Here is a 25,033-nt window from a genome sequence, read left to right on the forward strand (position 1 = left end):
TGAGCAAGGCATCCCACCATAAAGAATGGGCTCCAAAAAGCCAACTCATGTGCCAGGGACAGATCCTGGTTCTACTACTAGGGCCCCCCACAAACAGACCAAGCTACACAACTTTCAACCACATGGAGAGGACCTAGGTTGGTCCCATGTAGGCTCCTTAGCTATAGGTCTAGAGTCCCTGAACTCCCACAAGCTCTGGTCAGCTGTCTCTGTGGGTTCCCCCGTCATGAACCTGACACTCTCCCCCTCCCTTCTCTTTGACTGGGCTCCCGGAGTTCTGCCCAGTGCTTGGCTATGGGTCTCTTTGCATCTGCTTCCATCAGTTACTGAATGAAGGTTCTATGATGACAATTAAGATAGTCACCACTGGGCTGGAGAGATGGCTCAGTGGTTAAGAGCATTGCCTGCTCTTCCAAAGGTCCTGATTTCAATTCCTGGCAACCACATGGTGGCTCACAACCATCTGGAATGAGGTCTGGTGCCCTCTTCTGGCTTGCAGACATACACACAGACAGAATATTGTATACATAATAAATACATATTAAAAAAAAGATAGTCTCCACTTTGATTACAGGAGAGCTCCCCTCTCCATTATCACTAGGAATCTTAACTGGGGTCATCATTGTGGATTCCTTGGAATTTCCCTGGCACCAGGTTTCTCCCTAACCCCAAAATGTCTCCCTCGATCAAGATATATCTTTCATTGCTCTCCCTCTCCATCCCTCTCCCATCCCCCATTCCTTCCCTCTGCTCCCCCTTTCCAAGTTTACCTAGGAGATCTCATCTATTCCCCCTTCCTAGGACTGTCCATGAGTCCCTCTTAGGATCCTCCTTGTTACCTAGTTTCTCTGGGGCTGTGGATGGTTGCCTGGTTATCCTTTGTTTCACATCTATGTGGAGCTTTTTTTTTTTTTTTTTTTTTTTTTTTTGGTTTTTCGAGACAGGGTTTCTCTGTGGCTTTGGAGCCTGTCCTGGAACTAGCTCTGTAGACCAGGCTGGTCTCGAACTCACAGAGATCCGCCTGCCTCTGCCTCCCGAGTGCTGGGATTAAAGGCGTGCGCCACCATCGCCCGGCCTATGTGGAGCTTTTTAAAGTGGAACTTTGAAGGCTGTGCTCATCTCAGGGTCTGTGGACACAGTCAGCCATGCCACCTCCACTATGGTGAACTAAACTCTGGTGAAACTACAAGCCTCGAACCTTTCCTTTCTTTTTTATTATTATATATTTTTATGTACATTGGTATTTTTCCTGCATGCATGTCTGTATGAGGGCAACAGATCCCCCAGAACAGGGGTTGCAGACAGCTATGAGCTGCCATGTGGGTGCTGGGAATTGAACCTGGGTCTTCTGGAAGAGTAGCCAGTCCTCTTAACTGCTGAGCCATCTCTCCAGCCCCCAAACCTTTCCTTGGTTACATTGTTTCTCTCAAGTGTTAGAATCGCAGTGTGATACAAAAGTAACAAACACTGGGATACAATTAAGCTGTAATTCAAGGACTTCCCCCGAGGGGCTGAGGATAGAGGACCACCCTGACTATATGGGAAGAGTGAGTCTAGTGGAAAAAATGACCAGGAGCAATAAGGACAAGAATTGGGCTGGGGGAAGTTGGTATCTCTGATTTCTACAGGCTTATTTCAGTTTCTAGGGGCTTGTCAGGGGGTCCCGTGTGAGGTAGATAGATGCGTAGGTTTCATCAGGGAGAAATGGGAGGGACGCTGGGTGGTACCCAGTGCGGGAGCCCCTGGTGTTGGGACCTGCCAAGCCTCCAGGTCTGGTAGGGACACCCAGTGGGACTCTGCTCCAGGGAAGCTAGACAAGCAGATGCTACATATTCCCTCTTGGAACCTGTCTTTTAACTCAGGGTCTCTGCGGCTCACCTTGAATCTTGATGGGGTCTCCACAAGTACAGAGACACTCAATCTAGAGAGGGTCACCTCAGAGATTTGCATCCCTGACTCCATGTTTATCTCCTCTCCCCTTCACTGTTCCTTCCAGGCCACAGACTCTTCATTTTCGTCCCTGGACAACCCTGGCCCTGTGTGTGTGTGTGTGTGTGTGTGTGTGTGTGTGTGTCTGTCTGTCTGTGTATGCTTGTGAGTGTGTGTCAGTATGTGTGTGTGTCTGTGTGTATCTGTGAGTGTGTGTGTGAGTGTGTTTCTGTGTGTGTCTGCGTGTGCATGTGTGTCTGTGTGTGTATGTGTGTGCGCGTGTTTGTGTATGTATATGAGTGTGTGTGTGTGTGTATATCTGAGAACTTTTCCCTGGCACCCTCTATGGAATGGAAGCTCCAGAGCACAGGTGATGCCCCTATGTACCTGTGTGATTGTCACCTGAGCAGTTTTCAGCTGGTGGCAGGGTTTAGAAAATACTGCGAAGTATTTTGGACACACTATCCTAATGTCAGTGTTTTTGGTTTTTCAAGACAGAGTTTCTTTGTGTAGCCTTGGCTGTCTTGGAACTCACTCTATAGACCAGGCTGGCCTCTAACTCAGAAATCTGCCTGCCTGCCTCTGCCTCCTGAGTACTGAAATTAAAGGCACATGCCACTGTGCCTGGCCTCATTCCTTAATCTCATTGAAGCTCCAGTCCCAGAAGCCAGGGCGGCACCCAGAACTCTACTGCTAGACTTGCTCTGGAAGTAGCAGAGCCTGGAGGTCCATCTAACTCTTGGGGATCCTGGCATTCACCCTCATACGGGCACACACGGTCACTCAGGCAACTGCTGTAGGAATGAACGAAAGGGCTTCAGAAGGGATCAGGACCCTAAGATATGTGCAGCCTTTGCCGGTCTATCCTTCCTGGGGCAGAGTCTCCACTGTGGGACTGAAGGCTGGGCAGCTCTTAGCACCGGGGCCCCTGCACTGGGTGCCACCTGTCAGCAGAATGCTGCCCTTTGGTTTACGGCTGTTTCTTTTTTCTCTGGAACCTTTGCACTGAGATCTCCAGGCACCCCACCTATGCTAGATGTCCCCAAGGTCGTTGGGCCTGACTTCCCTGTCCAGAAGGCTGGGGCTTGGTCTCTAGGCAGAGTCAGGGGCATGTCTGGTGAACACTCCTCAGGCTGTGTGGAGACAATTCACGGACTGGGGAAAATCAGAATCTTGGGTGTACTGCCGTGAGCTGCAGTGTTTCACCCCCGTGTGTGAAAAGACAGCTTGCTCATCAGGGTTCCACTCACCGGATCTCCTTAGGTGACTCTGTGACTCACTCCTGGAGCAGGTACTGAGCGAGGCCAGGAAGGCTTCTCACGTCTTAGTACTCTCCATCCATGGGTTCTACACCCTGCCCATACTTCATGCCGCATGTCCTCCACCAACCTGCCAGTAGGACCGACTGCCGGAGTTTGTGTCCAAGGCATGTGTGGTGGCTCTGTAGGTCAGGCTGGCTTCAAGAGCGTAATTGAGGAGGAAACATGAGATGTGCCTTCCGCCCCTGGCCAGGCTCCTTGTCCCACCCATCAGACCTCCATCCTGAGGATGGGACTGGGTACCATCCGCTGACTCGCAGAAAGGGACCCATCACCATCAAGAAGGGGTTAGAGGATAGATATCACCCTGGTGGAGATCCAGCAGCCCCTACATGAGCTTTGGGTCCAACTTGTTCATTTACCTCCTGTGACAAAGGCCCCGTCTAAAGGGTGTTTCCTAACCTTCTCCATAGGGTCCTCACGAGCACACCAGCTCTTGGATATATGTGGGCCTCGCTCTGGCCGCCAGGAGACTGGGAGTAGAAGGTTGTGTTGTCATGGCCCCCTTTGTCAGAACCAGACACTAACCTAGAGTCCCCAAGCCTGCCTGAGGCTCAGGGAGAGTCAGGACCTGCCTGTGTTTCTGCGGCAACCCCTGGTAGAGCACCCTTGCCAGCACTTGGGCCTTGGCTGCATTTTAACCTCATTGAGCTCAAATCACTGAGCTGACATCCACTTGTGTTCCCGAGCCTGGCTCCTAGGTTCTGGTTCTTGTGACAAGAGTTTAGGGCAGAGCTGGTAGCTGGGGTCATAGGTCGTAGTATAGGCTAAGATTTCCTCCCAGGAGAGGTCAGACAGGGTCAAGGGAGCCTAGTTTGACTTTCCTAGCCCAGGCTTGGGGAGGCGGCAGTGGGAGGCTGTAAGGCCAAAGCAAAAGCGCAATTGAGTGCAGTTAGGGCCTGGCAGCTGTGGGAGTTCTGGTGGCCAGGACACCCCAACTATGGGAAGACTTTCAACTGGGAGGGTCAGGGAGCCCTTTATTGCTTCTATTGCTCTCTGGAGGATCTGTGACCTTTCACCCTTGTCTGTGATCAATGGGGCCAGCAGGTCACCTGCCTGCGGCTCTCACGCTCTCCCAGGCCAGTGCAGTAGTGACCATGCAGCCTCCCTGGTTCCTGACCCTCTGGTTGGCTGCCCACTCCAGGGCTCAGCTAGAGCTGCCTTCCCAGGTGCCCTGCATGGTACTTATGATGTCCTGGCCTGGGGGACCGGGGACTATGGCTCCCCAACAGTGCTCTGTGGAGCACCTGCTGTATGCCAGCCTTGTACAGACCCTGGGGAAACGACAAAAGGAAGCTCACACAGGTCCCATCATCCTGGAGGAGAGCCGCTGAAAAGAACTAACGCCAACATCAAGTGACTGTGAGCAAGATACACTCTAGAGAGTCAGAGTGCCGCAGAGATCATAGTAGGCTCTCTCTCTAGCCCAGGGGGATGAGAGCCCACTGGGACGAAGGACAAGGGCCCTTCAGAGGGTCCCTGGAAGACTGAGACATGAACCCTGTCCAGAGTATGTAAGGACGAGGAACTGGGAGTCAAGTCCTGGGCTCTGTAAGGCTGCTGTGGACATGGCCTCCCGGGCTGGGGAGCATGAACCTCCTCTGAGACCTGGAACCCTAGGGTCACAGATGTGCAAAGGATGAGAGCAGATGTTAGATGGAGGGCATGAAGGATGTGGACATGCCACTTGGAGGGTGGCTTGGACCTGGTGGCCAGAGGGGACTAGGCCAAGAGAGAAACCAGACCCCTATATGGATAGAGTCAGGCCTATGGCTGACTGGCTGTTTGGGGGTATCAGGAGACCCCTCAAGGGCCCAGGTTGCCTCCTGGTGGTCATGCTGTGTGTGGGAGGCTTCTGACTAGAGGGGCATAGTGCCCCCCCCCCCGAGCTGCTGGCTAGGATAAAGGTGGTCCTAGCCTGACAGCTTCGCTTCCACCCCTGGTAGCGCCAGGGGAAACCCTGCTTTTTTTTTCTGCTTTTCCTCTTTTTGCTTGTAGCTGCATTTAACTATAAAGAGCAATAAATTACAAATCTGGAAAAACATCCCTTGTCCCACAAAGGACACGGCTGTCCCCAAATGACAAATGACTTTGAATTAACATTATTTCGTATTTATAACTTCCTTAGGACAGAACTTACAGATGTCACAGGCAAGTCCTGCCTGCCTTTGGGGTATTTTTGGAGCCCATTGTCTGGAAGACAGTGCTTCTAATTGTGTCTCCATGCAGGGAGCAGTGTGAGCAGCTCTGGAGGGAGTACAGGGCCCAGTCCCCTCAGCAGGACAGAGTGGCCGTGGAACGACCCCTTCTGTCCACTCACACACAGACCGTGGGACATACCAGGGCTGGTCTTTACCAAATCCCTGCTTTCTGCTCACTTTTTTTTTGAGGCAGCAGGTGGGGAAGACATCAGGAGTCGCCTATGCTGGGGAGGAAACTTAGGCTAGGGTCTGGGATGAGTGGAGGGTTGAGCAGGGCTAAAGCCAGAAGTACAGAGAACAACAAGGGCACCATATTGCCTGTGGGAGTTGTCCTAGGATCTGAGAGAGGCACCTGGGGCTGGAGGGGCCCTGTTTCCCTGGGAGAGTCCCCTTTCCATCTGCTTGCTGTGAGTAGCAATGGCGGGGCCAAGACTAAGCTGCTTGGCCTGCCCTGGATAACTGAAACTCAGATGAGAATAAGCAAGAGAAAAGGAGGAGGAGGTATTTAGCAGCAGCTGTGGGTTTGGTCTGTGATTTCTGTGGGATCAATAGTGCAACACAACTCTTGCCTGATGTTCACGGATACGAAGAGACGTTGTGAGGACATTGGCAGGCCTCATGTGGGCACCACTGCTCTTATTGTAGGTCCACAGCTGTCACCAACTCTCTGGAGACAGGGATTCCTAGGCACAGAACAGCTGAGAACTGCCAAAGTTTCCTGCTGGCACCTGAACCCGACCCCAAGGCAGCCCCAAAGAGTCCTAAAACTGCTGTACTCTGCTCAAGCGGCCTGTGTGTGTCCGGGATGGTATGCTGTCTCTCCTTCTGGCTCCAGTTGTGTGTTTTCAGCATTTGCTCACTGTGTTGAATCTCAGGCCTGGTTGTCAATTCTCTGGGTCCTCCCCAACTACTACCACCAGATATGATTATTGAGTGTCTCTGGGCTTGCTGAGCAAAGATGAAGGGTTTATTAGACTATTTAACTTTCTGGATCATTTGTGAAATAAACAAACTGACTTGCCAATCCATCAGGATGTGGCTATGGGTTCATCCAGGCTTTCTACAGAGCCTTAATTGCAGCAGTGAGCTGTTTTGACCTTGGCCCAGGGTAGTGCCTTCTCTCTAGGGTGGTATAGGGTGTATGTGTGCTAGGCTGGGGATGTTACCTTCTAGGCTAAGGTTTCTTAAACCTTAGCCAGAAAATCCCAGGTTCACTTCAGAAGAGGGTGAGAGCCAGGCTTTCTGGGCAGCCATGTGGAAACATGCATCTGTGGCTGGTTTATGCCTAGCAGATGCTGTTGGTTTAAGGAGGTTGCAGTGTGAAGGGTTTTCTGTGCTTTAAGTTTGTCAAAAGAACTCTGACCCTGACTGAGAAACTTAGGAAATACTGTGGATCTGAGCTTCTGGTGGGACCCACTGTCCCCCTCATACCCTAGCCCAGGGTCAGTAGGGAGTTGGCTGGTCTCTGTTGACTCTGTTCTCTTTGTGTGGTTGAGGAAGTAAAGTAGCCCTGAATCCTCAGCCAGCATTTTCTCTCTCCTGTGTTCTCCAGCCCCAGAGGTGACAAATGGGCCTGTAGGTGCCACATCTGAGCGGATGGGCATCTTACTCCTCCAAGGGTGGGGCTTCCTGGTCATGGTTGTTAGATCCCAGAGCCAAGGCCTGGTGGTGGGGGTCTATTTATGTCTGCCTCCCTGCTTCTCTTATTGCTGCTTTCCCCCTGTTTCTCTTTTGCTCTGTCTTCTTCTCTATCTCCACCCTGCCCTGTTCTCACCTCCCTGTCTTTCTCTGTCTCTTTTGTGTTCACTGGGGAGAACCCAGTGAATTCAACCTCCTGTGTGTCCTCCAGTGCTTCTGAGGCCCAAGGAGAGTTTGGATTCACCTGCTCAGGAGTGCCTAGGCAGAGAAATTGTTTCTTTTTAGTTGCTTCCTATACCGGACTGGCAGAAGACCTCTTGGATCCTAGATCTAATTCTACTATGGCAGAGACACATGGCTGGTGTGGAAGAGGCAGCCAGTCTCTGCGGACAGTTTCCCCAGAGCCCTTTCTGTAGGATCGAGCACATGGCAGGAGGTCACATGGGCACTTCACAATAACCACCCTCAGCCTTCTTCCTGATGTTTCTATGCCTGATTCATTCAGGACTTCATTAAGACAAACTCTCTTTCAATCCAGGAAATGGTGGTGCACATCTTTAATCCCTGTACCTGGGAGGCAGAGGCAGACAGATCTTTGTGAATTCAAGGCCAGCCTGGTCTGCAAAGTCCCAGGACAACCAGAACTGTTGCACAGAGAAACTTTGTCTCAAAAACAAACAAAACAAAACAAAAAAAGAAAAACGAATTTTAGATTAAGTTGTACTTGTCCCAGGAACTAGTTTTGTTGCTAATCTATTCCTCTACATATTAAAAATAATCATACACTAGGGCCAGGGAGGTAACTCAGCTGGTAAAGTTCCCGCTATATAATCACAATTCCCAGCACCCATGTAAAATCTGGTGGTGGCACACGTCTTCAGTACCAGGTGGAGAGGAGCCATGTGTGGTGCACACGCCTTCAGTACCAGGTGGAGAGTAGCCATGTGTGGTGCACACGCCTTCAGTACCAGGTGGAGAGTAGCCATGTGTGGTGCACACGCCTTCAGTACCAGGTGGAGAGGAGCCATGTGTGGTGCACACGCCTTCAGTACCAGGTGGAGAGTAGCCATGTGTGGTGCACACGCCTTCAGTACCAGGTGGAGAGGAGCCATGTGTGGTGCACACGCCTTCAGTACCAGGTGGAGAGTAGCCATGTGTGGTGCACACGCCTTCAGTACCAGGTGGAGAGGAGCCATGTGTGGTGCACACGCCTTCAGTACCAGGTGGAGAGTAGCCATGTGTGGTGGTGGCACACGCCTTCAGTACCAGGTGGAGAGGAGCCATGTGTGGTGGTGGCACATGCCCTCAGTACCAGGTGGAGAGTAGCCATGTGTGGTGCACACGCCCTCAGTACCAGGTGGAGAGTAGCCATGTGTGGTGGTGGCACACGCCTTCAGTACCAGGTAGAGAGTGGCCATGTGTGGTGGTGGCACACGCCTTCAGTACCGGGTGGAGAATAGCCATGTGTGGTGCACACGCCTTCAGTATCAGGTGGAGAGTAGCCATGTGTGGTGCACACGCCTTCAGTACCAGGTGGAGAGTAGCCATGTGTGGTGCACACGCCTTCAACACCAGGTGGAGAGTAGCCATGTGTGGTGCACACGCCCTCAGTACCAGGTGGAGAGTAGCCATGTGTGGTGGTGGGACATGCCTTCAGTACCAGGTGGAGAGTAGCCATGTGTGGTGCACACGCCTTCAGTAGCAGGTGGAGAGTAGCCATGTGTGGTGCACACGCCCTCAGTACCAGGTGGAGAGTAGCCATGTGTGGTGGTGGGACACGCCTTCAGTACCAGGTGGAGAGTAGCCATGTGTGGTGCACACGCCTTCAGTAGCAGGTGGAGAGTAGCCATGTGTGGTGCACACGCCCTCAGTACCAGGTGGAGAGTAGCCATGTGTGGTGGTGGGACACGCCTTCAGTAGCAGGTGGAGAGTAGCCATGTGTGGTGCACACGCCCTCAGTACCAGGTGGAGAGTAGCCATGTGTGGTGGTGGGACACGCCTTCAGTACCAGGTGGAGAGTAGCCATGTGTGGTGCACACGCCTTCAGTACCAGGTGGAGAGTAGCCATGTGTGGTGCACACGCCTTCAGTACCAGGTGGAGAGTGGCCATGTGTGGTGGTGGCACATGCCCTCAGTACCAGGTGGAGAGTAGCCATGTGTGGTGCACACGCCCTCAGTACCAGGTGGAGAGTAGCCATGTGTGGTGGTGGCACACGCCTTCAGTATCAGGTGGAGAGTAGCCATGTGTGGTGCACACGCCTTCAACACCAGGTGGAGAGTAGCCATGTGTGGTGCACACGCCTTCAGTACCAGGTGGAGAGTAGCCATGTGTGGTGCACACGCCTTCAGTACCAGGTGGAGAGGAGCCATGTGTGGTGCACACGCCTTCAGTACCAGGTGGAGAGTAGCCATGTGTGGTGCACACGCCTTCAACACCAGGTGGAGAGTAGCCATGTGTGGTGCACACGCCTTCAGTAGCAGGTGGAGAGTAGCCATGTGTGGTGCACACGCCTTCAGTAGCAGGTGGAGAGTAGCCATGTGTGGTGCACACGCCTTCAGTAGCAGGTGGAGAGTAGCCATGTGTGGTGCACACGCCCTCAGTACCAGGTGGAGAGTAGCCATGTGTGGTGGTGGGACACGCCTTCAGTACCAGGTGGAGAGTAGCCATGTGTGGTGGTGGCACACGCCTTCAGTATCAGGTGGAGAGGAGCCATGTGTGGTGGTGGCACACGCCTTCAGTACCAGGTGGAGAGCGGCCATGTGTGGTGCACACGCCTTCAGTACCAGGTGGAGAGGAGCCATGTGTGGTGCACACGCCTTCAGTACCAGGTGGAGAGCGGCCATGTGTGGTGGTGGCACACGCCTTCAGTACCAGGTGGAGAGGAGCCATGTGTGGTGCACACGCCTTCAGTACCAGGTGGAGAGGAGCCATGTGTGGTGCACACGCCTTCAACACCAGGTGGAGAGTAGCCATGTGTGGTGGTGGCACACGCCTTCAGTAGCAGGTGGAGAGGAGCCATGTGTGGTGCACACGTCTTCAGTAGCAGGTGGAGAGGAGCCATGTGTGGTGCACACGCCTTCAGTACCAGGTGGAGAGGAGCCATGTGTGGTGCACACGTCTTCAGTACCAGGTGGAGAGGAGCCATGTGTGGTGCACACGCCTTCAACACCAGGTGGAGAGTAGCCATGTGTGGTGCACACGCCTTCAACACCAGGTGGAGAGGAGCCATGTGTGGTGCACACGCCTTCAACACCAGGTGGAGAGGAGCCATGTGTGGTGCACACGCCTTCAGTACCAGGTGGAGAGTAGCCATGTGTGGTGCACACGCCTTCAGTACCAGGTGGAGAGTAGCCATGTGTGGTGCACACGCCTTCAGTACCAGGTGGAGAGGAGCCATGTGTGGTGCACACACCTTCAGTACCAGGTGGAGAGCGGCCATGTGTGGTGCACACGCCTTCAGTACCAGGTGGAGAGGAGCCATGTGTGGTGGTGGCACACGCCTTCAGTACCAGGTGGAGAGCGGCCATGTGTGGTGCACACGCCTTCAGTACCAGGTGGAGAGGAGCCATGTGTGGTGCACACGCCTTCAGTACCAGGTGGAGAGCGGCCATGTGTGGTGGTGGCACACGCCTTCAGTACCAGGTGGAGAGGAGCCATGTGTGGTGCACACGCCTTCAGTAGCAGGTGGAGAGTAGCCATGTGTGGTGCACACGCCTTCAGTAGCAGGTGGAGAGTAGCCATGTGTGGTGGTGGCACACACCTTCAACACCAGGTGGAGAGCGGCCATGTGTGGTGGTGGCACATGCCCTCAGTACCAGCACTTCGGAGGCAGTGGATCTCTGTGAGTTTGAGGCCAATCTGGTCTACATAATGAGTTCCAGGCCCTCTAGGGCTACACAGTGAGAACCTTTCTCAATCAGTTAATCAGACAATCAATCAATCAGTTGGTCAATCAATCAATCATTTAATAAATCAATCAGTCAGTCAAACAACACATGAAGAGTGATGGAGGAAAGACAGGCGACATACATCTCTGACTACCGTGTGTACACATGCTCATGCATATACATGTATTTATACCACATGTATAACACATGCACACACAATGAACAATAACACATCTAGTGTTTTTGTGCACGGAGGTGGTGGTAATACTTTACACATGAGGTGAAATTTTGCCGTCTTTTTGGTAGGAAAGCTTCAGCCCACCTTTGTGTTATTAGGAACTCTGATTTCTAAGGCTCAGCTACATAGCACCTCTAGGAGTTATTGGATTCCCTCTTCTTGAATATCTACCATGTTTTCCCTGCCCAAGGGCAGCCCTGGAATGGCAGGTGATAAATCTGTCTCTTGGAGACCCCAGAGCAGCATTCCTAGTGGGAGGTAGTCTCAAAAGGACCTCGTTCACAGCAAAATGAGAGCTTATTGCACATTGCAATGCCCAGGCCCACAACTATACATCGATGTCTATGTATGATTGTGCTGAGTTGTCTACAAGAGGCCTCTAGAGCTGCCTGGGACACTTGACCTCCAAGTACGGTGACAGGACTTGATCTTAATCCTTCCCAAAAATACTGAAAGAGAAGGTGAGTAGGCACCAAATGCTCGGACCCACGTCACTGGTTAGACGCACAAAAGTCAGGAAGGGCACTAGAGTCGGGGAGATGAAGCAAACGTCTAGGGGTCGGGTGCATTTGGATGCTGCCAAGTGTCCCTTGTACCTGAGAGTGAATGCAGCTGGCAGCAAAGGGGACCCCTGGGGTGGGGTGGGGTCCTTTGGCTTAGTTAACAGTTTAGAGTTGGGTCTTGGAGGAGTAGTGTTTGTGGGCAAAGAAGCAGGCCTGAAGCTTCATCGTGGAAAGTCTGAACTCTAGCCCAAATGCAGGGTGTGGAGGATGGGCAGCACAGTAATTGGGTGACAGGCACATGAGGAGGAAGGATCAGCTGGGGCAGCTGAGCTTGGCAGGAGGGGCACAGCCTCAGGTGCCTGTGATACTCTAGGCAGAGAGATCCTCCCCAGATGGTACTGTGAGCAGTGGCGAGAGCCAAGGATGGGGGAGGAGAAGCTGCGGAGAGTCCAGGGTGGAGGCCTGTCCCAGGGTGAGGCTGGGGCCCGGCTCTGTCCGCAGTACGGCCTTCCTCCTCCCCCATGCTGGTCAGCTCAGAGCGGCCAGACGCTGTCCACTGACGGTGCCGAGCTCGCTTTATCAGATAATAAATAAGACGGCTGGAGCCGTCCATGTCAACATCTTGGCGTCATGCGGGGGCCCGGAGGGGAGGGGGCTACTCGCGAGGGCTTAGCCAGCCCCCTCCCCTTTGAGGCCAGGGTCAGCTCAAGTGTTTGTATAGGGAATTCAGGCATCAGGGCTGCCCTGCCCAAAGCCTGGTGCTACAGGGAACCAAGTCTCTTGGGCCTCACTTCATCCTGGGGAGAGGGAGGGTAGAGAGGATGTGGTAGGGTCCACACATGGGACAGGACCAGAGAGACTCTGCTTCTCAAGTGGAGATAGGGTCCAGTCTGGCTAACCGGTTGGCATTAATAAAGGCAATGTGCTGTGTGACACGCTCCAAAATACAAAAGGGTGGGACACATTGGAGTGGAGGTGGGGGCACATTTGAATCTCTCGGCTAGCTGGTGTCCCTACCTGAGCTGGGCCCACAGAAGGCTGCAACCTGACCTCAGATGCTGTCCAGGCCTATCCTTGGAGGCACTAGAGGGACTCGAGGGTCACGCATTCCCCAGCGGTTCGTCCACACAGGGAGCTAGGACTGTGGAGCTGCGCACACTCGAGAGAGTGGATCTGAATTCTGTGCTCTTTCTGGTCCTTTCTTCCTTTATGCAGCCTCTCACCCTCTCTCCACCCAGGCTGCTCTGCCCGCAGCCTGTTCACGTGCCTTGGGGCCCTAGAACTGTCCTCAGAGCTGTGACAAAGGACAGCAGTGAGGGCCGGGTGGACGGTCAGTAACATGGCACCCTGGGTCTTATGATGGGAGACCCAGGTGCTGCCGGTGACAGTAGTCACCGGTCTGGTCTAAGAGATGCCCTTATTTGGTCAAACAGGAAGCTACTGCCCTTCACAAACCTCTTCGCCCTAGGTTTTCCCTTCTGAAACTAGGCTTTCAGAGGAGCACCTGGGAGATAGGCCACCATTTTCAGCCTAAGGAAGGCCCACTCTTTGTCTCTGTCCCTGCAAGCTCAGGTCCCAGTTCAGCATGGTGGCAGTGTTCCCAAGAGTTAGTTGCCTGGCGTAGAACAGCTCTCAGGGTCTGGTGACCGATAACGTCTAGGGATCAGGTTTCACCTTGCACACAGAATGCACTGATACAAGGTGACCAGCTGCAGCAAGAGGAGTAACATAGCAGTCTGGAGGAGGATCAGAACATGGCATAGAGCCATAGCTGGAAGGAAAAAGAAACGCCAACGGACAGGACCCTGGTCTCTGCCAACTGACAAGACCCTATTTCCGCCAACTGACAGGACCCTGGTCTCTGCCAATCGACAGGACCCTGGTCTCCCCATCCGTGTGTCCTGTGTGCCCCACTTCGCCACCTCACTGGGTTTCCCTGGGCTTCCTAGCACACATCATGGGGGCCAGAAGATATTTTGGACAGGAAAGGATAGACTTGGGGGTGCTGTGGCCCCTCCTGCTTCATGGTCTGGGGTGCTGCAGCTCCGAGGTGATAGAGTACCCCACAGACAACAGCAAAGGGACCTTCTTTTCCCCGCTGCTGTTCAGATGAGGCCCCCAGTTGCTCTGGCTTGTTGGACGCGAGCAGCTCAATTGGTGGTTTATGAGCAGTGGGCAGGATGGGGGTGGGTGGTGGGAGGAAGGGCAGCGGCAGGGTGCCTGGTAGCTATATTAAGGACTTGGTCTACTGGCTTCTTCCTGAAGAGGGGAAAACTTAAATTTAGCAGCAGCGACCATGCCCAGTGGTGGAGCCCATGGCCTTCTTCACTCCAGCCTTAGTTAAGAAGCCAAAGCAGGGACCTGGAGAGATGGCTCCGTGGATAAGAGCACTTGTTGCTCTTTCGGAGGATCCTGGTTCAGTTCCCACCACCCACGTGAGGGCTTCCAACCAAAGACGCCTGCCGCACCAGGGATGCGTGTTTTAGACATACACATGTGCAGGCAGAACACTCACACAGATAAGATAAATAAATGAAAAAAGAGAGAGAGCCAGGCAGTGGTGGCACACACCTTTAATCCCAGCACTCAGGAGGCAGAGGCAGAGGCAGACAGATCTCTGTGAGTTCAAGGCCAGCCTGGTCTACAGAGTGAGTTTCAGGATAGCCAAAGCGACATAGTGTGAGCCTGTCTCAAAAACAAACAAAAACAAAACAAACAACAACAAACCAAAACCAACCAACCAGGAAAGAAAGAAAGAAAGAAAGAAAGAAAGAAAGAAAGAAAGAAAGAAAAAAGAAGTGAGAAGCGGGAGGGATCTCTTATGCTGGGCCCACCTCTCTCCTGAGTTCCCTTCCATCCATCCTCTCACTGTGGGTCTCTCCAGGAGCTTGCCTGGTTGGTGAGTGCCTGGTGCCTCTTCCACATTTGGGGTCTCCCAGTGACCACAGTAGCTAGATGGACGCATGAGTTACAGATGTAATCGTAGTCACATCTTGTATCATAGAAGGGGAAACCGAGGCTTGGACAAAAGGGACTCCCAGAAACAGGACTGCAGTGAGAACCCTGTTCTGAGACCTTGTGCAGCTGCTGTGGTCTGGTCTGTGTCTGTGCACACTTGGGTGTGCGTGCTTGGAGGTATTCACACAGTGTCTGTCTCTAGCCCCCTCCTTCCCCTACCCCAGTCTCTGGGTCCTGATAACAGGCATCAAGGGAGCTGACTGTGCCTTCCACAGATACATGGAAGGCTAGGTATGCTTACTTGGAGCCAGTGACAGAAACATGCCTTGCCCTTGGCCCAGTGATATCTGCAGAGGCTGCAGGCTACTGGTCCCTGCTTTCCTTCTAAGTGGGACCCATGGCCTCTGCCTCAAGCTGAACTGGGTGGAAGGATCACGGGTCCACACTGGAGACACGATGGGGCAGTCTTCATGTTTAGGTGACCCCTTAACTCCTCTACCTCCTGGTTTCCTCACCTGGGGGTGGAACCCTGGAAAGAGATGAGACCTGTGGGGGTGTGGCCTACAGAGCACCCTCTTCCTCTTGCTGCTGGGGCTCTAGAACTGACCAGCATCCTGTGCAGAGTCACAGCCAGTGGGCATGAATTGGTATGAAGAGGGTGCTGCAAAGGGTTGTGTTACCAACTGCTGGGCTGATAGCTGAGCCCGGTCACGAGGCCACATGTCACCCAGTTCCAACAGTGTCTCTGTGTAGATCTCTCCACCAGCAAAAGCCTTAGTACACTGATGGCCAGACAGGCATACAAATAAACACAGAAGTCTGTGATGATGGCCAGAGAGACGGATTTGCCTTGGGGTGGTGCCCTGGTGCAGTGTTCAACCTGCACACTGGCCTCCGACAGTCCTACATTCGTAGGCAAGAAGGCACTCACTCAGCCTCGCAGAATCAAACATGGGAAGTTAAGAACTTGAGACCCCAGAGGCCCTGTTGGGTCCCCTCCTTCTTACTGCCTGCCTGGGCTCTGTTTGTTTCACTTGGATCAGATTTTACTGTGGGATGCTGTGAACTTTTGCCAGCTGCTGCAAACTGTTGAGCGTTGATGGCATTCAAGTCGTTGGTGGGTATCTCCAGTCATCTCGTCTACAGAGGGGCCCATGAGGAGTCTGGGGAGCCTTCAAACCTTCTTCACCCACCAGCCTTCTTCTTCCTCTGGGGTGTCAGCGCGAAAAGCTCCCCACCGCAGTGGCGAGGGACCCGTGGAAGCTGCTGGCTCCATAGGCTAACCTCCGTTCCTGGGGCCCCTTTGTCTCTGCTATGCTCTAGGAGCCAGGTTGGCAGGCTGTTCCTGGGATCCACTGTGGTGACAGCTTCCCGAGTACCTAGGCCAAAGCCAGGGCACACCAGGCCTCCTGACGCAGGACCCCACTGAGGCCAGCCTGGGGGCTCAGGGACGAGGAGGTGAAGGCAAAGTCTTCAGGTTCAAACTTGAACTCCAGATGACTAGCGGCTAGGGAGTCATCCACTGAGCTGGAAGCCTGCAGAGGGGATGGGGTGAGTGAGTACGGAGGACTGTACCACCTCTCTGGAGCTGGAGGCACGTCATAGCGATTTGCCCCAAGCGCCCCTCAGCCTAGAAGGACTGGAAAGGCCCCTGAGGAGTACTGACTAGTAAGACCTTCAGGGCTCTGGACCATGGTACACACAGATCTGGGAAACGATGCCACCACATCGGTGGTTGAGGGCTGTGTGCTCAGTGAAGCTCTGGGAGCAGCCCTGGGGGCAAGAACCAAGGTTCTCCAGGGAAGTGTGGGGACCTGCCTCTTGCACTCTCCTGCCTCATCCCCCTTACCTGGGAGGTGATAGTGGGCCCAGGACACCCCGGAGATGCCAGACTGGGCTCTGCCTTCAGAGTGGCGGCTGAGGCCTCAGTGTTGAGGATAGTGGGAGAAGAGGCTGCGGTGTTTGCTGTGGATCCTGGAAGGGAAGACCGGGGACATTTACAGAAGATGCCAGATCTGGCCGTATTTCCTGTTATGTGGCCAGTTCTCCTATCCTTGTCCAGAGACTTCTTAAAGTCACACAGCACCAAAAGTTAGAGGGTCAGGCATGGCTTTGTCTAGCCTACTTCTGTCCCACGGTTTGGCCAGCTCACATCATCCGCCCCTTCCCCAACAAGCTGAAGGACACCCATGAGGGGCAGGGTTAGCGTGAGACTCAGAGGTCTGAGAGTATCCCCTCCCCCTCCATTCACACCTGAGGAGCCCTTGATCTTGGCAGGGTTCTTTGGCTTCCGTTTTCTGGTCTGGATGCTCTCCTTTTTCATGGCTAGTGGCCGTGGCACCTGGCAGGGACAGCAAGGGTAGGTGGCTGCTCCCCATCCCTGACCACCCCTGGGCCCTTGCACAGCCACCTTCCTGTTCCCCCTAGAGAGTCCCCCCCCGCGTTGGGTCAGCCACCCTTGGATGCCCATCCCGTCTGCCTGAGAGCCAAGATGCAGGGCTGGAGTGTATAGAGGGCAAGATTTGGGTGTCCAGCACCCATTCTAGGCTGAAAAGCCCCAGGGAGCTCCATGAATCTCGGTGGGCAGGACTGCAGAGTGGGCATGGAGCCAACAGCTTCGTCTTCCAGAGAAGCGGGTATGTGGAAAGTCCACATAGGTTTAACACTCCCAGAACATGTTCAAGCCAGGGGCTGAGGGTGGTCCCGTGCAGCTGAGGTAGAGGGACAACCACGTGGTTCTGGATAGAGGTAGCTACTCCCTGCCACTCACCCCGTGGAGCTTCATGTAGAGGCCGCAGGCATTGCACACCGGCTCGCCCTCCGCATTGCGCCTCCAGAGGGTGGTGGTGGCGGTGTGGCAGTTGGAGCAGCAGAGGCCGGATCGACGGGACGAGGACTGTGGGGCAAGTGAGCTGGGGTGAGCCAGGAATTGGGGGAGCAGAACTGACTTGGGGGTCATTGACAGTAAATGACAATGAACAGGATGGATAGAAGCTAGCTAGACTCAGCAGTTACCAGGTGCCAGGTCAGGGACTGACTGTTCTGGTTTAGTGAGACATTTGGGGGTGGTATGACCTGAGGCTTGCCATGGGCCTATCTGGCAGGAAATGATGTTCTTGGTTTCACAAAGCTTTGACTCATTGGCCTTCTAGTCCCAAGACCAGGCCCTTCACCTCTGGGCATTTCCCATCACTGAGATGTAACAGATCTTTCAGGGTCTGGTGGTGGCGTTCTGAGGCCAGAAAGGTGTGGTGTAGCAATACAGCCATTGATTATTGTCTAAGCCAGCCAGGGTGGCCTAAATCCGGCATCTCTGTTGGGGATTGGCGCCCTCGAGGCCACAGACTCCTCGGGAGGTGAGGAGCAAAGGTTAACTCTCCCAGTGCTGCTGGTCCCCTCGCACACCTGTCTCCTAAGCTCAGAGCTCACATTGGCTCCTGTCTGCAGCTTCCCCAGTACCCGCTGGATGCTGAGTAGACAGTGAAGGGTCTTATCTGTCATGGCACCCCGGCTGTGCTCAGTGTCTACAATCTCTTACTCCTGGCTGTGTGGAGCCTTTTAGCTGTCTACCCCACATCTCCCAGCAGGGTATCCCGATATCACACCCACCAGGGACCCCTGACTGCCCTGTGTTTGGGGAACTTGGGCCCTGAGCTAGAGGGCAAGCCAGACACAGGAATCTGGGCCCAACTAAAGAAATTGGTGCAGGGCAAGGAATGAGTTCCTGGTACTGTGTCTGGGGAGTCGTCACAGAGGACCCAACCAGACAATGTCTCTAAGTTGGCTGAGATTGGTACTTTTCCTGGTACATGGTTCACAGTTCAGTGTATGATAGAATCTTGTCCCTATTACGGAAAGAAAACTTCATTCTAAGAGGCCCTAGGTATCCGAACCCAGAGCTCTTCCTAAATTCCACAGTCCAACCTTGCTGTGACACTTTCTGTTCCAGCTACTGGCACCAGACTGTACTGTTCTGTCCCCGCCTTGGTCCGGCCCTTGAATAGCACCTCTGACCCTCCCCCCAGCCTTCCCCTTTATGGTTCAGGGCTTCAGCTTCAACTACAATTCTAGAACATCAGCCAAAAGGGAGAGTGAGGGTTTTGTGTAAATGTATCTCCTGCAGTACTTGGAATATGATTAGTAAGATATTTGTGTTTATATAGAAGTCACACTTAACTAGGTGCCTGGAATTTTGCAGTCCCCGGTTCCTGCTGGATCTTCAGACCTAGGGAAGCCCTAGCCTGTGGCCTCTCTTCTTCCTTGAACCACAGCTAGGAGCTGTGGGTACCTTCTGAGACACGGTGGGCAAGAAACAAAAGCGAGAGTCCCATGGCAGACCATACACAGGAAGAAAGGTGCACAGACTCATCCCCACACAGAAACGCAAGCGAAAAGTGTGGAAACCACACTGGAATCTTTTCATTGCGATTGTGTTTTACTTTTACAAACTAAGAACATAGGAGAACACAATGGCCCAAGAAGTCATTGCCTTTTCCTGAGCTGTCCCGAGCTGCCAGTCATTGCACGGAAGGGAAATGGAAGCTCAGACGTGTCCAGGGACCACAGGAAATCGAGGAGCCAGGTGGATAGAGCCTTCTTTCTCCATTGAGCACTTGGGCACATGCCCATTTGCCACACCCCAGTGGGGCCCCCCAAGCCTCTGTCTGTCCTTTCTCCTTGTCTGTGCAGGCAGCCTGGTCACTTTCGGGTGCCCAGCGACCAGCCTCTCCTGGCTGCACTTCATCTCTCTTTTGCCTGCTCTTTTTTTCCTTCCTTCCTTTCTTCCTTTCTTTCTTTTAATTTAACCTTATTTTATGTACTTTGGTCTGAAGGTGTCAGATCTCCTGGAACTGGAGCTACAGACAGTTGTGAGCTGCCTCGTGCGTGCTGGGAATTAAACCTGGGTCCTCTGGAAGAGCAGTCAGTGCTCCTAAGCCCTGAGCCACCTCTCCAGCCCTTGCCTGTTCTTTTCAAGAGAACTTCATCTCCAATGACGGCCCATCTGGAAAGAGAGTGGCACTAAGTCCTGGCCTCTGCGCCCTGGGGCCTCCAGATTGCTAAGGTAGACACCCAGGGAAGGTGGCTGAGCCCTGCTTGGAGGGCAAGTCATATTTTCAGGAAAGAGTTTTGGAAAATGAAAGCTGCAGTACGGAGCATTGCAGAGCGGCTTCCTTGGAGCCCAGGGCCCAGTTACCCAGGACTGGCTGGGTGCAGAGCCATCTGGAGCCTTGGGGATCGGCCAAGGCTGGAAACACCTCCAGTTTCAAACTGAGGGGAGAAGAGTACATTTGGGGGGCAGAGAACCCACCCATCTATCCCAGAGTGGACCAGGGACTCTTGCCTGATTCTTATCACTGTGCCTGGGTGCCCAGTTTAGAGCCTGGCATGGAGGCGAGAGGGCAGACTCAAGGGCCAGGACAGGTCTGCTGCTTAGGAAGACTGTACCCCAGCCCAGGATGCAGTCTTCCACACCTGGGCTATGCTAGGAAGACTGTACCCCAGCCCAGGATGCAGTCTTCCACACCTGGGCTATGCTAGGAAGACTGTACCCCAGCCCAGGATGCAGTCTTCCACACCTGGGCTATGCTAGGAAGACTGTACCCCAGCCCAGGATGCAGTCTTCCACACCTGGGCTATGCTAGGAAGACTGTACCCCAGCCCAGGATGCAGTCTTCCACACCTGGGCTATGTTTCTATCTTGTTTTCTATGGTTTCCACATTAGAGGATGTCATGAAGACCAGGCTGGGAAGCGCTCATGCAGGGGGTTTCCATGATAAGGCAGATCACTGAAGGAAGGGACTAGAGGGCACAGTAGCCTCTGGAGTGATCCTTCAGATGGTAAGAGGCAAAATATTGGGCAGAATGGGCCTACAGATCCCCAAATCCCAGAGAAGTCCCTCCCTGCATCCTACCTGCCTTCTGGAGCGCATAACATTGTCCCTATCTTAGGGCCTCACACGCCTGTAACATACAATGTACAAGAGCTACAACCCCATGTCAGTGCACTCAGGAAGCCAAGTTCAGCACACCTGTCAGGTAGAACTAGAGCAGCCAGGCCCCAGACCCTGCCTGATATGGACATGGAACCCTTCTGAAACCTGGAGGGTGAGAAGCACCCCCCAGATGAGATGTTGACCCTCATCTGCCTCATCTGGGCTTCACACCTTTAGACAGGAGGGCCTGGTACTCAGGAGCAGTCTTGCCCAGGTCTGAGACCCATGGATCCCCTGTACCCTCCATAGCAAGAATGTCAGGTAATCTGCCAACACCAACCCAGATGTGTATTTAAACCTGAACTTGAAGGTTTGCCTGTGAGATGGTAGACTAAAGCTACTTCCTGCCCCAGCGATTCCTGGCGGCCCAAGTCTGACCTTCATTTCTAACCAACAGCTATACGGTCACGTACCGGAAAGAACCAAAAGTGAAGACAAGACTTATAACCAGCGAGATTGGCAAAAGGCACAGGCCTGGTTTCCCAGGGACCCCAACCCAGAGATTCTCTGGTGTAGCGGGGCCAGCAGGCCTTCCCTCAATCCCATTTGCACCGGTCACCTTGAGGCCTCTAACTGATCAGGTTGCCCCCCACCATCACCACTAACACAGTCCCACGGCAGCACTGAGCCCCCAGGGTCCTGCAGAAACTGTGGCTTATATACCCAGGGCAGACCTCACTCTCAAACCCCATCCTAGGACATCCTGTGCCCATGTAGCAAGCAGCTTTGAAACACCCCTTACTCTGTCAAGTGCCAGGTAACCGCCGATACCGCAGTGGGTTTTAAGACCCGAGCCAGGTCCCCACCAGGAGTCCTTGCCTGGATCCTGATGGGTTCCTGGATATTTTCAAACCCCAGGAAGAGCTGAGTTGGCCTGGCCCAACCAGGAGCCCCGGGCAGCTCACAGCCCTGTACTTCATTTCCTAGCCCATCCCTCAGGAACCCAGCGGCTGCTGAGCATGCAGGAACCAGCCATTCCCTTTATCCTTCTTGTAGCACTAACCCTGGTCCTCTCTCTACCACACTCACCAGACGCTTCTGAGGCCTCACTAGTGGCCGGTTGACCCCGTTCATCTTGTGATAGAGGCCGCAGGCGTTGCACAGGTAGTGCCCGGTGCCGTCGCGGCGCCACAGTGGTGTAGACAGGGCTCCACAGTTGACACACTCCCGGCCCTCACCAGGAAACTCCTCCAAGAAGTCAGGCACTGTGGGGACAAGAAGCTTGTGGGCTGGGGCCTCTGCCCCTCTGGAGAGCCCGAGGGCTTCTATTTTTATAGTGTCTTATACTTAACTCATTAAAGGGTGATTTATTTATATACTTAGTCTTATTTAGTTTTCAGTGAAATTTGTTAGAGCCGCTTTTATAAGGCAGGAATAAAAATAAACCAAACTTTAAGGTAGATACCCGAGATGGCCCCTTTCTTAACCACGTCAGCCTTTGTATTTCTAATTCGCGTTGGAAGCAGATGTGTCTACACAGACAGAAGGAAGTGGACGGCAGAGCATTATTTCCTCCCTCCCGTCCCACTCGAGGGTCTCCCGCAAGCGTGAGGGGGCCTCAAGGAGGAGTGGACTGGGAGACAGAGACCTGGGGTTCTATAGGTGCTGATGGCCTTGCTGTCAGCTTTGTTGTGGGGTTAGTCACTGTCCTCTCTCAGGAGGCAAGACCATAGGGGCATCAGGAATCCTGGTCCAGCTCCAGGTATAGCATGGAACCACAGCCATACAGGCAGGGGGACACTGGCTGGGGGCAGGGTGGATCAATCATCTACTGGCTGGAGGTGGGTACCAGGCACAGGGGTCGCCCTTGTCTAAGAGCGCTAGATTGACTTGGGCCAAGAGGGGCCTATGAATCAGGGGGCAGGCTTCCCAGTTCTTGGAGGGATGGCCTAGAGGAGGCCCCGAAGCTGCTAAGCAGAGGTCAGCCCTCTTTGCTCGGCCTGTGCCTCAAAAATACTCAGAAACAGAAGCAATTCTCAGCTCAACAACCTTGGGATCTAATCTAATCTCATTTTTGTTCCTGGGAGGTGTGGAAATCTCAAGCTGGAATGCCAGTGTTGCAGAACGAGACGGCTGTGGTGACTTGCTCAAATAATCAGTATTTTGAACTTTATAAAGCTCATTTTAGCCTGGCATAATGGTGTCTGCCTGTAAGCGCGGCACTTAGGAGGGCTGAAGGAGGGCCGCTGTTAAGTTTGAAGCTACTTAGTAAGTCCCTGTCTTAAAACCAAAAATGATTTCCAAAACTTTCAAGAATTTTTTTAGAATAAAGTTTTCAAGTTGATATATTCCAGAATGCTATTTTGGGGTTTGGTCCGGTGAAAAGCAGAAATATATTATTTTCTTGCTATTATGCTGAAAAAAAAAAGAATTCTGGATCGAGTGTTTTTCATCTCATTGCGTTCCAAATAGGTTCCTGTATCTTGGCAATTTTAGGAGGGACTCTTGTGGGGTTGGATCAAGCGGGTGAGCCCTGACTGCAGAAAAACGCATTTCGGCTTTTCGCACGCATAGCATTTCGTAGCGAGCGGGTTTATCGCTGCGCGCGTTAATATTAGAACCACATCCTCTGGGCAGCCCCAGACCGGTACTCACCGAAGGTGGCCCTGCGGCCAGGGAGGCCGCTAGGGCGGCCCTGCAGACCGTGCAGGATGCTACCATCGAAGGGTCCGGAGGTCCACGAAGGGGCTACGTCGGGAGTCACGTATGCCGGGTAGGTTGTGGGATACGAGGCGCCCATGGGTCTCCCAAGCGGGGTCGGGTACTGTTCGCGAGCCAGCAGCGAGCCCTGGAAGGCGCTGCTGTCCCGGGCCCCCGCACTGCCGCCGCTGCCCGACCCCGGGGGGCTGTGTGCGAAGGGGAAGGTGGCGGCTCCCGGTGGGTGTGCGGCTGGAGGGTGTGGGCTTCCAGAGCCGAAGGCTGAGGAGTCAGCGGCAGCTGCCTGAGTCCAGCTAGAGTGTGCTGCAAGCGCGGGAGGCTGCGAGCCCGGCTCACACGCAGGCAGATAGGGCAGCATGGAGGGCACACGCGTGGGTGCCACGAACACCGGGGAGCCGGCTCCCGAAGCGTGCAGAAAGGCTCCCGAGTCGGTGTAGGTGGCTTGACCAGAGCTCTGGGCCAGCGCCAAGCTCTGATACATTTTTCTCACCCGGCACGAGCTTGACCTGCAGAGAAGAAAGACAGGCGTCGAGGGCAAGAATCACTGTATTCGCTACATCAGCTCTCACGCTCGCCCTGAGGCAGGTGCTGCTGTTCGGCTTGCAAACTCCTCTTTTCCGAGTCGGTTCACCGGGGCAGGTCCGAGTTTCCTCCGGGTGGAACGACCTGGTTAGAAGAGGTGCAGGGCCCCAGGAACGAGGTCCTTGCCACGCGTAGAGAGATCGCCCGCCAAATCCCTCACCCGCGGGGCAGGAAAGCGCGGCTCTGACCGAGGACCCGTAACCGGCGGGTAGTAGACTGGGTCTCCAGGCGGAGCCGCTCCGTAGGGAATCCCGGGAGCTCCGGCCGCCCCGCCTCCACCGGGCCGCCCCTTCCCTCTCGGAGTCTATCCCTCCCTCCCCTTAGGGTCAGCGCCAGGGCTCCGGCCTCAGTGCCACGTGACCCAAACAGGCTCCGCTTGTCGAACTCTGGGACCACAACGCACCCGCGTCCCCTCAGCTGAGCGCTAACGAACGCAGGGGGTGCGAATAGGCGAGCGCGTTCAGGGTCCTGGGACAGCAGCAGCTCTGAGCCGTCTTTGTTGCTATGATCACAGGTCCCAGCCCTCGCTCCAGCCCCAGGCTGGTTTAGAGGCCGGTTCCATGTTCTGTGGTTGAGTCGATGATCCAGGCCCCACTGAACCCACGGTGGTGGAACCATGTCGGCCCGCACCTGAGGACCCTATTTTCCCGAACCTATATGGAGATCTAGCTTCCACGGGGACCGCAGAGCTCAGGCCTCTATTCTCTTTCTGGGTGTTTTGCTCACCAGCAATTACTCCAATGCCAGCGAACCCTGAGTGGAGCATTGTAATTCCTAAGGCCACAACCGTTTCCACTGCTAGACTCAAAGTCCCGAGGCTCTCAACCAGGCAAGAGTCTCTTTCAGGTGCTGGAAACATAGGCCCTCACCTTCCCGGGGGGGGGGGGGGGGCTGGTGCCCAGAGCATCCAGCTCAGTTTTGTTGTGACTTCTGTGTCCTGGCTGACCGAGCGTCCCAGATGGAGCACTCAGAAAGAGCAGCAACCCTGGAGGGCCCGAAGATGGCAGGAAGGTTTCTCACTTGCTCACACCGGTTCAGGGGTGCTGCAGGCAGGAGCTCCTAAAATAAGGGAAGTACCTCGACTAACCTTGGGGCGTTGTCCACGGATTGCTGGCTGTTCAGCGA

At 54.0% G+C, this 25,033-nt stretch overlaps 1 protein-coding gene across 1 annotated transcript; it reads right to left on the reverse strand.

Moving 5' to 3' along the window:
• Positions 1–14,288: 14,288 nt before the first annotated feature.
• Gata5 (GATA binding protein 5) lies at positions 14,289–24,072 on the reverse strand. Its single transcript, XM_075963960.1, has 6 exons — positions 23,264–24,072; positions 21,698–21,873; positions 17,445–17,570; positions 16,928–17,015; positions 16,524–16,648; positions 14,289–16,209 (listed from the first exon to the last, which is right to left on the reverse strand). The coding sequence occupies exons 1-6, from the start codon at positions 23,805–23,807 to the stop codon at positions 16,054–16,056; spliced, it is 1,215 nt and encodes a 404-aa protein (XP_075820075.1). The 5' UTR covers positions 23,808–24,072; the 3' UTR covers positions 14,289–16,053.
• Positions 24,073–25,033: the final 961 nt, after the last annotated feature.

The sequence above is a fragment of the Microtus pennsylvanicus genome, chromosome 2, assembly GCF_037038515.1.
Source record: "Microtus pennsylvanicus isolate mMicPen1 chromosome 2, mMicPen1.hap1, whole genome shotgun sequence".
Taxonomy (NCBI): Eukaryota; Metazoa; Chordata; class Mammalia; order Rodentia; family Cricetidae; genus Microtus; species Microtus pennsylvanicus.